Source organism: Artemia sp. Qi Xiang Cuo, chromosome 13 (genome assembly GCF_049724085.1).
Source record: "Artemia sp. Qi Xiang Cuo chromosome 13, ASM4972408v1, whole genome shotgun sequence".
In the NCBI taxonomy this organism is placed as follows: domain Eukaryota; kingdom Metazoa; phylum Arthropoda; class Branchiopoda; order Anostraca; family Artemiidae; genus Artemia; species Artemia sp. Qi Xiang Cuo.
The window spans coordinates 30,152,625-30,166,336 of NC_142806.1; the positions used below are offsets into that span (position 1 = coordinate 30,152,625).

A 13,712-nucleotide genomic window follows, 5' to 3' on the forward strand; every position below is an offset into this window, starting at 1 on the left:
TGGAAAAACCAACGTCCAAGTTGGAATTCCCTTGCACAACCAAAAGATGCAGATTAAAAAAGGGCATACGAGAATAAAAAAAGACAGCTAATTTCACTAAAAATTAGTTATATGAAGAATGTGCATGCAACAGCGATATTACGAGCCAAATCAAAAATTATAAGGATCACCGTGTATATTATTAGAAGAAGCATTTTTTATTTCTCCCGTAGAAATTTTTTTACCCCACAGAGGAAGACCTAAGACTTTAACTTCTTCCTTTTAAGTTTTAGGTGGATTTTGGTGCAGGATTCCGATTTGTAATTTAGTTCATTGTCGTCTATACTCTACCTATCATACACAATGCTTCTGACACGTCCATGCTTGAAACATACTTTTGCCCTCTTAGGGAAACACAGTTCTTTGAGGTTTTGATGTCACCAAAATATGTTAGCTTATCCATTGAATGACAACCACACTTCAGTCACTTCCAAAATTCCAAGGTATTAATGCACTAAAATATGATAACACATTTTTTATCTTAATGTATCTTTTAATAAAAAAAAGCTTACAAACACATATTTGAACGCTTGAATAATATTTAATTTTCAAAAGTGGCTATTGTTCTTCTTTGGCTTGTATTGCTTTAGTTAAGTATTTGTGAACTTCAAAATCCTATCTTTAACAATGCGCCATCGATAGACAATAATCTGTCAATTCAGTGGTATTATTATTGCTCAATTAAGAATTTCCTTGAAAATCTCTTTCGTCTCCAGACACAAAAAAGAACAATAATTCCTGCTACTCAGAAAAATTGAAATTTATAAAGACAAGAATGAAAGCGCAACGTTTCATGACATAGAAAGTCGGCAGTAACATAATGACTGGAAAATTTACCTGTCATGATAAATTTCAATTTTTCTGGGAAGCAGTAAAGTAAATGATTGCTTTTCTTTTAGTGCATTGGGAGATGAAGGTATTTGCTTTTTTCGGTATTTTTTTTAGAAGTGTTTTAGTTCTTGTAAATCTTTCAGAAATCTAGACAGAAGTATAAATTTCAAGTCTAGATTTAAAACCATTTGTCCGCGAGGACAAGGGTTCCAGCCCGATGTCGCCGGTTGTTTGGTTTGGAATAGAGGTCATTGGCGTGACTCTTCAAGCTCAGCCAGAGTCGACCCAGCTCTAAATGGGTGCCTGGAGAAATGGGTGCCTGGCAAAGAGAAGCAAGACATAAGAAGAATTTCTTGTAGGAATTCTGGCAAATTCCCCCAGTGTAAAACTTCTCCTGAAAAATTCACCCCCTGAAAACTTCGCTCCCCATGGAAAATCCCCCCACCCGAAAAATGTATGAATACTTCCCAGTAACAAACACTACACGAAAAGACTGGGTAAATTTAACTTAAATACCTTCCCCAGGGACTGTGGGGGGGGGGGGGTCGGGTAATCTCCAAAGGCATAGCTATTCGACCTTTTAATTATACTGAACAAAATGGGTATCTCAAAATTTTGATCAGGCGATTTTGAAAAAAAGTGGCATAAGAGAGGGCCTAGTTTCCCTCTCATCTTTTCGGTCACTTAAAAAGGATACTTAGAAATTTTAATTTCTAAGTATCCTTTTGAATGAGCCCTCTCCCGATATTGTAGGACCACTGGATCGATACGATCACCTCTGAAAAAAAAAACAAAAAAAAAAAAAACAAATAAACACGCATCCGTGATCTTTCTTCTCGCAAAAAATACAAAATTCCGAACTTTGCAGATAGGAGGCTTGAAACCTCGACAGTAGGGTTATCTGAATTTGACGTTGTGATTTTGTAAGATTCTATGAGTTTTAGGGGGTGTTCCTCCCTATTTGAAAATCAGGCAAATTTTCTCAGGGTAGGACTAAACTTAAGGAAACTTTTGTATTTGGAATCAGCATAATAAGCCGATTCTTTTGATATATCCATTGATACCAAAATTCCTTTTTTAGAGTTTTGGTTACTATTGAGCCGGACGCTCCTTACAGTTCGTTGCCACGAACTGTTTGGTTAAGCAAAATTCTCGAGTGCGTTCTGGATTGTACGGGAGTACCACAAAAAGGTGAAAACGGCTGACTAATAAACAAGTGAATTAATTTTGTTGTTTTGCTTTATCAAAACATACATAATAACAGGTTAATCTTCAGAGAAATAGCTTAAAAAAAACTTGCTTTCGTAAGAAGATGAATGGGCCCATAAGCCTACTCTGATGCTAGGTAAAGCAGCCGAAGGTTCTGGTAAAACCAATTAAATTAAGAAACTTTATCATCCTATCACACAATCTACCTTCTTGTGTATATCTTTAAACCACACTATAGAACAATTAAATCCAAATTTGCCTTTACCATCAATCGAAATAACTGGGCTTTGCGACCCCTCCACAAATAACTGACTAGAACCAAGACGATTGCTAAAACCTTCAATTGTGTTAGTTATCTGACGCTGCAATTCACTTCGAAACGAGGGGCTGGATGTAATTGGCGATGCTTCAAAACTAACAGTAATATTAGCAGCCATCCTGTCTTTGTATTCCATAAAACCCATCACTTTTGAATCCATGTAAAGTGGTAGCAAGGAACGAGCAAGGAGTGAGTCGATCTAGAAAAAATTCCAAGTGCCATTATACTTAACTAGCCAAAGAGCCTGCAGGACAACATGCATAAAAAAGAAAAGAAACTACAGCCTATAATATTTTATGAAGACCGGAGAAAACCATTTGCACCCCATCCCACAAACACAAAATCCTTATCCCCTCCTTAAAATTTTTTAAAGGTTCAACTCGGTCCCCCAGTAATGAAGAAAAGCATATATTGATCAAACTACATATAACGCCTTTCCCGGCGACATTGTTGATCAACAGCATTGATGAACAATCAGTTCTGGCGAAACAATGTTGACCAACAATCGTGTTCTAGCGACCAACAAGGCTTTTGTTGGTCAACATTATGGATGAAAACGACCCATTTATCAAATCGTTGTTTGTTAGATTTGTTGAACATACTTAAGCGGGAAATTTCACGGATGAATATCACGAGGGAAAATTGCTTTTGTTCTTACAATTTTAGAAGAGAAAAAACAGCTAATTTGAAATAAAGATTGTTCTATTTATTGCTGATTTGATCTCTTACCTAAAACAAGACATGAAAAACTACACATTTTTTTAATTACCAACCTCTTTTCCCACCAAAGGGCACTGAGGAAATTTTCTTATTTAATTGAAACTTTTAGAATTTGATCAGACAGTGAAAAAATGCATAAACTGTGAAAATTACAGGAGTAAACATGAGTTTCATTGAAAATAATAAAACAATGTTCAACTGATTTTGAAAATATTGCTATTTATTTTCAACAGTGATAAAAAGTGTGTTCTCGCAATTGTTGATCCATAATTGTCGATAAACAAATCTGTTCTCGCGAATGTTGATCAACATTTCTTATCAACAATTTGTTCACCATAAAAGGTCTATAAAACATGTAACCTTTTAATGAACTTGCTGATGGTATGCAATCTCTATACTAGTGTATACTCGCTTGCCTTTATGCTTCAGGCATTAAAAAAGAAAAACAGTACTATCTTGACTTTCTTGCGAGTATCCGAAGAGAAGCTTTATCTCATTGTATAAGTACTCTTAAGAAATAGTCACTCATCATGTGGTATCAAGTGATTACTTTCAGAAAAGTGATTGACCAGGTGTTAGGGACACTTACCAATTATAAGTAAGGTTGTTCAGAGGTCAAAATGGCAAAGCCTATAAAAACACACCGAAAACAAGATTAAAAAAAATAATTATGGTTTCATCTTTATTGCGTTAATTGTTTAATGAATAAAACAAAATAAGTTATAATTATGTAATTCAGTATAAAAAAAACGTTGTTTATGATAATAAACAACATATATGGATGTGGTAATTATAGAGACATTAGCCTGGTTTCTGTAGGTAGAAAATTACTTAGTAAGATGACACTTTTTAAACTTAGAGATGTTGTAGATGGATTTTTAAGAGAAGAACAGTATGGTTTTAGGAAGGGTAGAGGGTCGTTCAAATTTTCACTCTTAAGTTAATAATTGAGAAGTGCCTGAGTCATCAAACACCTTTATTTCTCAGTTTTATATATATCATGAGCAAGCGTAGGATTCAGCTGACGGAAGATTTTTAGCGACTGTCTTCTCCTTGATTGGTATACCAGACAAACACATTAAAGTGATTAGTGCTATATATGAGAATGACATTGCTGCGGTTAAGGTAAGGAATGAGGTTTTGTATTAAATCAGGAGTTCAGCATGGTTGTGTTCTATCTCCCTTTATATGGATCATTTTTATGGGCTCTGTCTTAAGGAGCACAGCAAAGGTAGTTGGAGAACACGGAATCAAATGGGGAAGTAAAACTCTCATAGACTTAGATTATGCTGATGATTTAAGCATCCTAGATGAAAATGTTAGCAAAATGAATGAACTTCAAGAGGTTTTACGAGTTCAGGGTGCTAGAATAGGTTAGAAAACTGATGTTAAGAAGACTAAGTCAGTAAGGCTAAGAATAAATGAAGATGAAACGGTGATGTTGGGCGACGACAAGATTTCTCAAGTGGACAGCTTCACTTACCTAGGCAGTATTATTAGTAAAGACAGTGGCTGCAGTGAGTTATTAGCAGTAGTGGTAGTATATATGTTGCCGCTTTAATGGTAAGACAAAAGAATAAAAAAACTTACCGCAAGCTTTGTTTCGTCTTTAAGTTCCTTGTAACCTGATGAGAGAGGGTCAGCATAATCTTTTTTGAATGTTAAAGGCCTTCCAGAAAATCTGTCAACTTTCAGCGATACAACCAAGTTGATGAGCTCTAAAATGCAATTTTATACAGTTAGTAAAATATATTTGAAATAATCAGAATTATAAATATAAAACAACAACAAGTTTTTCAACATAAAATAGGAGTTGTTTTCCGGCGAAAATTTGTATTACTAACTTGTTAAGTATGATTGAATTAGACAGAACTATAAAAATACACAACATCGGTTCAATCATAAAATTAAAATGGGTGAAATTAAGCCGCAAAAACATTAAAATAATTGCTAATTAATTTTGAGGTTTTCCTAAAGTTTAAAGCTAAGATATAAACTGTTTTCCGGCGGCAATCTGGATCGCTAACAACTATTTATATATGAATAACAGACTGAATGAGAAGCGAAGAAGAAAAAATAAGGGAACATTAAGAACAAACAACAACAAGGATGAATTTCATACAGGCAATGCAAAATTATCCTTTCCCCTTCTTGTTTCGTCGTTCTTTTTCATTCATCGTGCAATACCAGCATGGTCTTACAGCCAATTTATAATAAAAAACTGTTCTAGTGGCAACAAAGACTGCCTTTTAAGTATCCCAATGGAACTTTTAATTATGTTACACTGGTAATCAACCCTTAGATTTTGAAACATAACTTTTTTTGTATTTTTAATAAAAAGAAAAGAACCTCCATGTACTTTAAACAATACGTGTATCTTGTATCTTAATGTTACAAAATCGAAAAAAAAATTCTGACCCCCTCCCCCTCCCACATTATCGTAAATTGGCATTATCGCTTGGCACTACTATTCAAAAACTAGCGCATTACTTCTGTTGCGTTTTTCTTCGATCAGACTAAAGTAAAAAGACAGGAAATTTATATTTTTTAGATTCATTTACGTATAACTACGTAACTTAACATTAAGTACTATACAAGGCTTAACAACATATTTCGGAGAAATTTGTCTTGCAAAGCTATGTATTAAAAACTGAAATATGAACTATAATATCAATTATCAGTAGGATGCGTCACTTTTCTTACAAAGAGCATGTGACATTGTCCTTACTTAATTTATTCATTTCATTTTTATTGTTAGGAGTTTAAATTAACAAACTATTTGGAGCTAAATTGTTTAAAATAAATATTTGGCACTAAGGTATTTGGATGACAAAGAAAAAAACAAATGAAAGAAGACAGCAAAGAAAACACAGATGAAAACGTTTGGATATGACGAACAGACATCCACAATGCCATCCGTAGCACGGAAAGAGAGAAGACGAGCATAATAGACAGACTATTACAGTTCCTCCAAAGTAGAGAAGTCATCATACCAACACAGCCGAGTCTTAGGTTTTTCCTTCCCCAGCCAGTACGACAGACACAAGAGGCTCCATATTTGTCCGTGTTGCACGTCTCTCCCACTTCACATGTAGAATCGTCACCTTCTAGACAAGTATCAATCCTAAAAATAAAAACAAGGTAAAAAATACCGCTGTGACAAACACCAAAAGGTGGATCTAACATTTTGAATACCATACTCATCGAGGAGCAAAAATAAGGTCTTTGAACAATTTGCTAGGAACAGTTTTTTCGACAATTTGTTGGGAACCTTTCATTAGGGAGTAAATTCAAAAACATGTTAACAAAATACAGCGTGTTGCCAAATAATATTGGTTAATTTTTGGTATGTAATATGCAAAAATATACCAAGCAGCCTTTCAGCTAGAAGTGTTACAGTGTTTTTGCTCAAATCTACGGATCTACCTTTCCCTTTTGTAAAAAGAGTACACCACTCTCTTTTTAGGCACCCCCTCCCCCCCCCCCTGAATGTTTCCAGTTAGGACTACCCACTAAAAGAATTTTTGGAGTACAGCAATTCATTGTTGGCAAGTTACTAATGCACCCATTGGCCTTTGTCATGATGGCATATAACATTAATGAATTTGTTATTTTCTTTAATTAATTGAATTTACTCTCATATACATGATCAGTCAACTGAGTAAGTCATTGATAAAATTACAATATTCTGTAATAAAAAAGCGTAGGAAATGGATATAGCTATTTTTTTTCAGTTTTCATATTATTGAGGAAAATGCACTAATTATGAAGTTATAATACACTAAGTTATGATGAATAACAGATCAGCATTAAGCTTTAAAACTAAATTACCCTTTTTACAAGACTATATTAAAATTCAGTGCATACCAAGAACATTCTTTCGCGTAAACTATGTTGAACACTCTTTAATTAACTCTTTAATTTAATTAACACAATTTTTCTTGCTCATAAGATCAAAAATGGTACCCACGCGATTGTTCCCTAGGAAATTTGCATGTTTTCATGCAGTTTTTCCGTAGCCTAAATAAATGGGCTATCTGGTAATCTCTGGCTATTATGAAATTGGGACCAAAAAGGAAAAAAATGGCAGTCTATTAGGGAGTGATCTTCTTAGCTACTTAAAAAGCGCAAAAGGTAAAAAAATTTCCAAAGTACTATATTTTCTAAAGCACTTTACTTGGTGCAACCGCCTACAGCAAAATAAAACCACCGAAAAATCGCTTTACTAGTTTTCCGGTTCTAATTTTCTAATTTTTTTAGAAGGACCGGGTTCTTTGGAAAAAAACTTTTTTGAAAAAAAAGTTCTTGACATACATTCCCCTTCCCACTTCTGCGCAGTTAAGCATTGGCATATAATCTCTTATTTTAAACTCAACTCTTTCCATAGCAGGAGGGGAGTTACCATTCCTCTTATCCCCATATTTCTTTCATACTCAGTCTTATTATGTTGTCTTAAATCCTCATAATGGAGATAAATGAATCGACTCAGTCAAACTGCAAATAATCGCCGTTAAGAGCCAGCCATTTTGCTTCGACTGAATATATGTTTAGTGATTAATTAGTCACCATGAAGCAGTATTTCCTCTCAAAATGGGAGTTTTCACACATGACTAGGCGACAGTTTTGAATTAATTGGCTGTGTTGAAATTTTTGCTCAAGAAATTTCTGTTCTATAACGGAAGCTGGCAAAAATTATAGTTTTTGCAGCACAATCTCTTTAGCTACTTCAAAAGGGGACTAAAGCACTAAACATCTATTCAATAGAGCCCTCGCCTGATATCCTAAGATCTCTGGTTCAAAAAAATCTCCTTAGGTGTAAAGAAAAACAAAATTGACAAAAAAAGGCACAAATAAACACGCAACCATTTCCAACAATATGTACACGACAATGACTATTTTTTGTCGCCTCAAGCTTAATACAACCAATGTATAGATTAGCAATCAACATAAAAACCAGATTCTTTTGACTTATGTAATGTTTTCAAAGTTGTTCTTTATAGTTTCAATTACTATTGACAACCATCACTCTTTATTTAGATGAACAGGTTAAAAAGCTATACTGTGGGTTAATATTCTGCGACATTAAAATGGACATAATTTAACTATCGTTAATAACAATTTCACCAAAAATTTTGAAGGCATAACAGTAATAACGATAATAACAACTTTTATTCCTCAAAAAGTCCTAGGTCGTGCCAATTCAAAATTAAATTCTAATCAATTCACATTACACAAACAAAACATCGCACAAATTACAAAAACCTATTTCAATGCTTCATCACTAACCGTTACTGTACTAAACCAGGTACATACAGCACATGTATCATATATTATATCTCGTCACATAAAATTTGACGAAATGATATATATCCGGAATTCCTTAAAGACGATTCTTTTATCAAGGGTAGAATATTTTACAAATCAATGTTGGATAAAATATGACATAATTTGTCGATAATAATTGTGTGACCACGTGCAAGAGTTCCGACGACTTTCAACATACTGTTCCACTGATTTCATAATCAAACTAGAATATTGTCCTTTAGGTCATTAATTTACTTCACCCATGCCCAACACAAAAAGAGAATTAACGACGCAAGCCTAATGGTCAGAAATCACATGGCCAAAAAGGAAGTCAGCCGAAATTCACTGAAATTTACGCTGAAAAAAATAGGGAAATTCAATTTGGGACTGCAATTGACCATTACCGTTTACATATGTTTATTTCTATAAATTAGCCCCCTTGCCATTACAAAGTACTAAAAACTGATGAACTAAAAAGAAATATCGCTCAAAATTCCAGCTTTCAGGATTTCCAATATCGTTTTTTGAGAAAAGTAGATTTAATGATTCAATTTATCCAAAGTTAATCCCAAAAAGTATGAGGCCCCATCACTGGGCCGCATACTTTTCACGGTACTCGTGAATAATTTGATTTTTCTACGAGCAGTTTGGCAAAGCAGACAAAACTGCTATACCCGCTGCTCAGAAGCCTAAGCAACTTCGGCTCAATTTTTGCGTCTTTTAACTGGATTTTTTAAGCCAAAAGTTACGCTCATATACAAATGTCTTCAATTTAATTTTTAATAATAAATTACAATTAAGAATAAGCGGTAGTTGAAGCAAATTATGCCTGAATTCTGGAAATGGGATATACACGGCACAATTAGAAGATAACTACGAATAATAATAATAACAACAGTTCATTGCTGCACCAAGCCGCCAAGGGCAACACAGCTGCCCACACTCCTGCTCCATCTCAATCTATTCAAATCCTCCCTCTTTACACCCTCGCAAGAAGTTCTAATTTCCCTTAATTGTTTCCTTGTAATATCCTTTTCACCCATTCGGGGGCGACCTACCTTTCGAATTTGAAGATAATATATCAGCTAATTCCAACAAAATATAGAATTACAGCTTAGAATGTTTCCTTTATTGATTACTTTAGTGCTTGAAAAATAGTAGAGAAGAAAAAAAAACCAAAGTGATATAAGGTTCTTTTAAAACTTTACCAAAACAGAGGAGCTGATTGGCTCAAAAGTAATTGGTGGCCAAGCTTAAAGTGAATAGTGTAGATGGTGCTATATATCTACATTACTACCAGACACTAATTCACGAAAATATTGGTGGAAATGGAGTGGGAGTAGTTTTCAACTTTTTGGAGAATTTACAAAAAACTTCATTTCCCAAAATCTAGGATGGGGAGGGGCAGGGTCGTATCCAGAATTTTTTTCAGGGAGGGGGGGGGTACTTGTGTAGAATCCCGTAAGTACGTGATAATTGTATTGCGAATATACCCGGTATTTCATATGAGACAATGCAGGGTTTCTCATTCCGGGAACTATATTTAAATTTTGGTTTTGGGGGGTTTAGGGTGAATAAAAGGTACCTAGGTTGGGCTAGGTTAGGTTACATATTTAATATATTTTATGCTTTACCAACACCCCCCCCCCACTTATGTGCAAATATATAGCCCAAATTTGTTCATAAACTATTATATTTTCATCCTATTTTGTTTTATTTCATTAGCAAGAACGAAGCTTCACTTTTCGCGTACTTACCAGATTCGACACAAGTACCGGGGGGGGGGGCTTACAAAAAGTTTTTTTTAGGGGGGGGGGTTACAAAAAACTTTTAAAACACGCATCAGAAATTTATTTATGTTCATTTTTGTTACTTTTTTACGAGTCGGACAAACATTTCGGGGGATTCAAACTCCCTAATCCCCCCCTGGATATGGCCTAGGGGAGGGGACAATTTTTTTTTGAATGGAAGTACCATATTACCGAAACGCCGAAGACCGTATGAGGGATGAAGCATCAAATCATTTTTACACTTTCAAGATATCGACAGTCTAAGGTGGCAGGGGCTCCATAAAAAGCGCATATTCAATTATAATGTAATTCATATATTGTAGGATATACTTCAGGAGTTGCTGAAAGCTAAAGCAATAACTAGTTTCATTTCTTAGAAAAAGTCAACCAAATCCATTTAGAAATATTTTAATTTGTGTTGTTAGTTTAAACCTAAATTTATTGTTCCCTTCATTGCAGATCAGCATACAACCGCAAACTGATCTTACGAAAGCAAGACCAACGGAAAGTGAGGGAAGAAACGAAAAGCAACGGAATCAAGGAAAATACAACGGAAAATAAGGGAAACAAATTCCATCATCTAACTTCAGATCAATCAATACCCTGAAAGTTACTTTTTCAGGATATAGTATATTTTAATACTGAACTCTTCTATTACAGGGATGGCAAAATAGACTAGCGTCATATAATTATGGTAATTTCTTACATATCACGATAATTTTTGGTGTTGGGTAGCTAATGTAGAATTTTGACCGATTTGTTTATGCTTACTTAAACATTTATATCAACACCATAAATAATCTGTTAATCTGAAAGAATGACACTTTTCAATATTGTGCTAGATTATAATCAAGCACCATCTGCACTGTTCACTTTGAGCTTTGGACCGTTCAATTTCTCGAGAATCAGCACTTCCATTTCGTTAATTACTTTAATCCTTTATCAGCCCCATTTATTTTTAGTTAAGGGATGCCATTCAAAATTACAGGATTTAACTTTGCCATGAGCTGAAACTTGTGTATACCAATTCTTATAATGAAATTAATGAGATACTCGTAGTTCACAAAAGAATAAAAAAAAACTTACCTTAGGGGCGATTCATCCCTATCAGGGGATTGACTGGAGCTAAAACTAACAGGCTTCTTAATGGGGCTTTCTTCTATCTCAAATGTCTGAAAATATTGATAATTACTAAAATTGCGCACACAGTTTATCAAAGGAAAAAAAACGTTAATTTTAATCATGGCTGCTACAAACTCATCACATCTTCATGCCACCAAATCGCATAAGTTCATCAACTCTCCTGCTCTTGTCTTGTTTTAAGTTTCTGCTTGAACGATTTCTCATAAAATATCAACACATTTTAGGTGATGATGGTAAAATCATCCTAGCCAAGTATCCCTCCACCTGTAATACTTATATCGTGAGGGGATATGGCAAGAGTTGTACAAGGGTAAGCATAAACAAAAATCATCATTTAGTTTAAGAAGATTTTGCATCTGTCAATCCAGTCTATAAGGCAATTTTGTTAGATCCTTGTACCACAATGGTACAGAAGTACTTACATACATCTAGGATTACAACTAGATGAGTCGACAGACTATCAAACCTAGTCAAAGATTTTTGCTGGTACATGGATTGATAGGCAGAACTTTAAGAAGAAGTATTAGCTTGCAAGTCTTTGCTGGTGTAGACCACAGACCAAAAAATTTTCAGAATTCTTCCGGTGCATCACTGACCATGGACTGAAATAGATGTAGAGTGTTTCTGCATGCACAGATGGAACACCCATCATGACGGTTGCACTGTCCATTGGATAATTGCGGCTCGAACTTTTTTGTGGATAAGAAAAGGCTTGTTACGAACATCTTCCTTTATTTTACGTTGCCTGAGAGAATCTACCATCTTGCCAGCTATGAATGATTGTTTACCCTCTCACGTATTGCAACGACATTGCTAGTGTATCTTATATCGATCCAAGTAATCTATCTGCAGTAACTACGAAGAAACCTACTACATTCATTTTGTTTTTATATTCGATCTCTTTCTTCAATATTTGATACCGAAGTACAATTTGACATAGCAATGGAAAGAACGTGACACATAACTATTTTTACCTCTATATTAATCGAAACTTCATTAATTCGTTGTTAGAGTGGGTTACAAATTCGATCTTATACATTTATTCCGCAGCGAAATGACAGCTGAGAGAAAAAAGTGAAAATCGTATTAAAATCTGCAGTCGGGAAAATACAAAAAAGAAACAGAAGAACTACTTGGAAACATCATGAAAAATACTTGGACTACAAAAATTTCGTCCTTTTTATTAGCTTAAAATTTCACAAAGAAGAGTCAATCAAATGATATTTAACTTTTCGTTCTTCTTAATGATTTAAAATTACACACAACAGCACAGGAGAACAATCAGGTTTTAAAGAGGTGGTATTATTTGGCTCCCGTTTCTTACATACGGTAATTGGCTTTGAAAAGTATGTGGCATCAAAAAAAAAATGCCACATTTTAAGCAAATTAGCACCAATTAAGTCAATTTTTTAAAAACAGATTATAATATTAAAAATGAACAAAATCCGTTTTTAATACATACTTTTAAATTTGTCTTGTTTTCTTTCTTATATCCGAAAAAAAAATCCGACAAAGTCATCAGCCCTAGAGACGACATACGAACAGCTACAATTAATTGATTCAGTCCAACTATTTTAATATATGCTACTTAAAGAGTTATATTAATAACTCAAATATACAAATATTTAAACGATAAGTAAAATGCACCTATTTTTGATAAAAAAAAAAGGGGGACAGAGTGAGTGTATTTTTCCCGAACAAATCTAGAGGGTCCTTTATTCCAAATGTTAAATTGGAAAAATGAAATTATAGCAAAATTTTGACCGGTGACTAATTGGACACCAATCTCTCTTTTTCGGTTCAACAAAACCTTCTGCAGTCTTTAAAAACAAAACCAAGAATCAAAAATCGACAAATACCAAGAACTATAAGACATAACTTCATGAATTTAAAAGGTGTCCACTATTAAGTTTTGCGAAATAAAATCTAAGAAAATATGAATTGGATGGAACCAGGGACACACGGAGTGGGCCTTGGGGCCTAGACCACCGACCTCCACCCCCCCCCTAATTTTTTACAAATTTTTGGGTACTTCTTATTCAAATCATCATGCTTCTCCGTCGCCTTTTGAAAACGGTCCTCCTTACGTTCCTGAAATGGGTAATATTTCCTTTTTTTTTATTTATGATCCATAGAAGAAAATATGGTAGTATATTCAATCAAAATAAGGTCCGTAATTTACAACACTTATGTTCATCACAATCAAGCAACTTTCCAACTAAAAACAAGTTTTGGCGGTGACATATTTACGTAATTCTGTCAACATAAGCGTAAGACCTAGAAGCAACAGAATTAAAACCAATCAACGAAATGCTTTATCTTCATTATTATTATTTTTGAATTGCTTAAGCCGTAAA

General features: G+C 34.3%; 1 protein-coding gene across 4 annotated transcripts in view; it reads right to left on the bottom strand.

Moving 5' to 3' along the window:
• Window positions 1-13,712, bottom strand: part of LOC148945174 (uncharacterized) — a 149,474-nt gene that overhangs the window by 15,717 nt on the left and 120,045 nt on the right. For all 4 annotated transcript variants that reach the window (XM_089098652.1, XM_089098654.1, XM_089098653.1 and 1 more), the window contains exons 7-10: window positions 11,299-11,384; window positions 6,112-6,242; window positions 4,709-4,836; window positions 2,345-2,597 (exon numbers count right to left, since the gene is read on the bottom strand). In XM_089098652.1, the coding sequence (XP_088954778.1) occupies window positions 2,345-2,597; window positions 4,709-4,836; window positions 6,112-6,242; window positions 11,299-11,384 (598 nt within the window). The remainder of the gene's footprint in view (window positions 1-2,344; window positions 2,598-4,708; window positions 4,837-6,111; window positions 6,243-11,298; window positions 11,385-13,712) is intronic.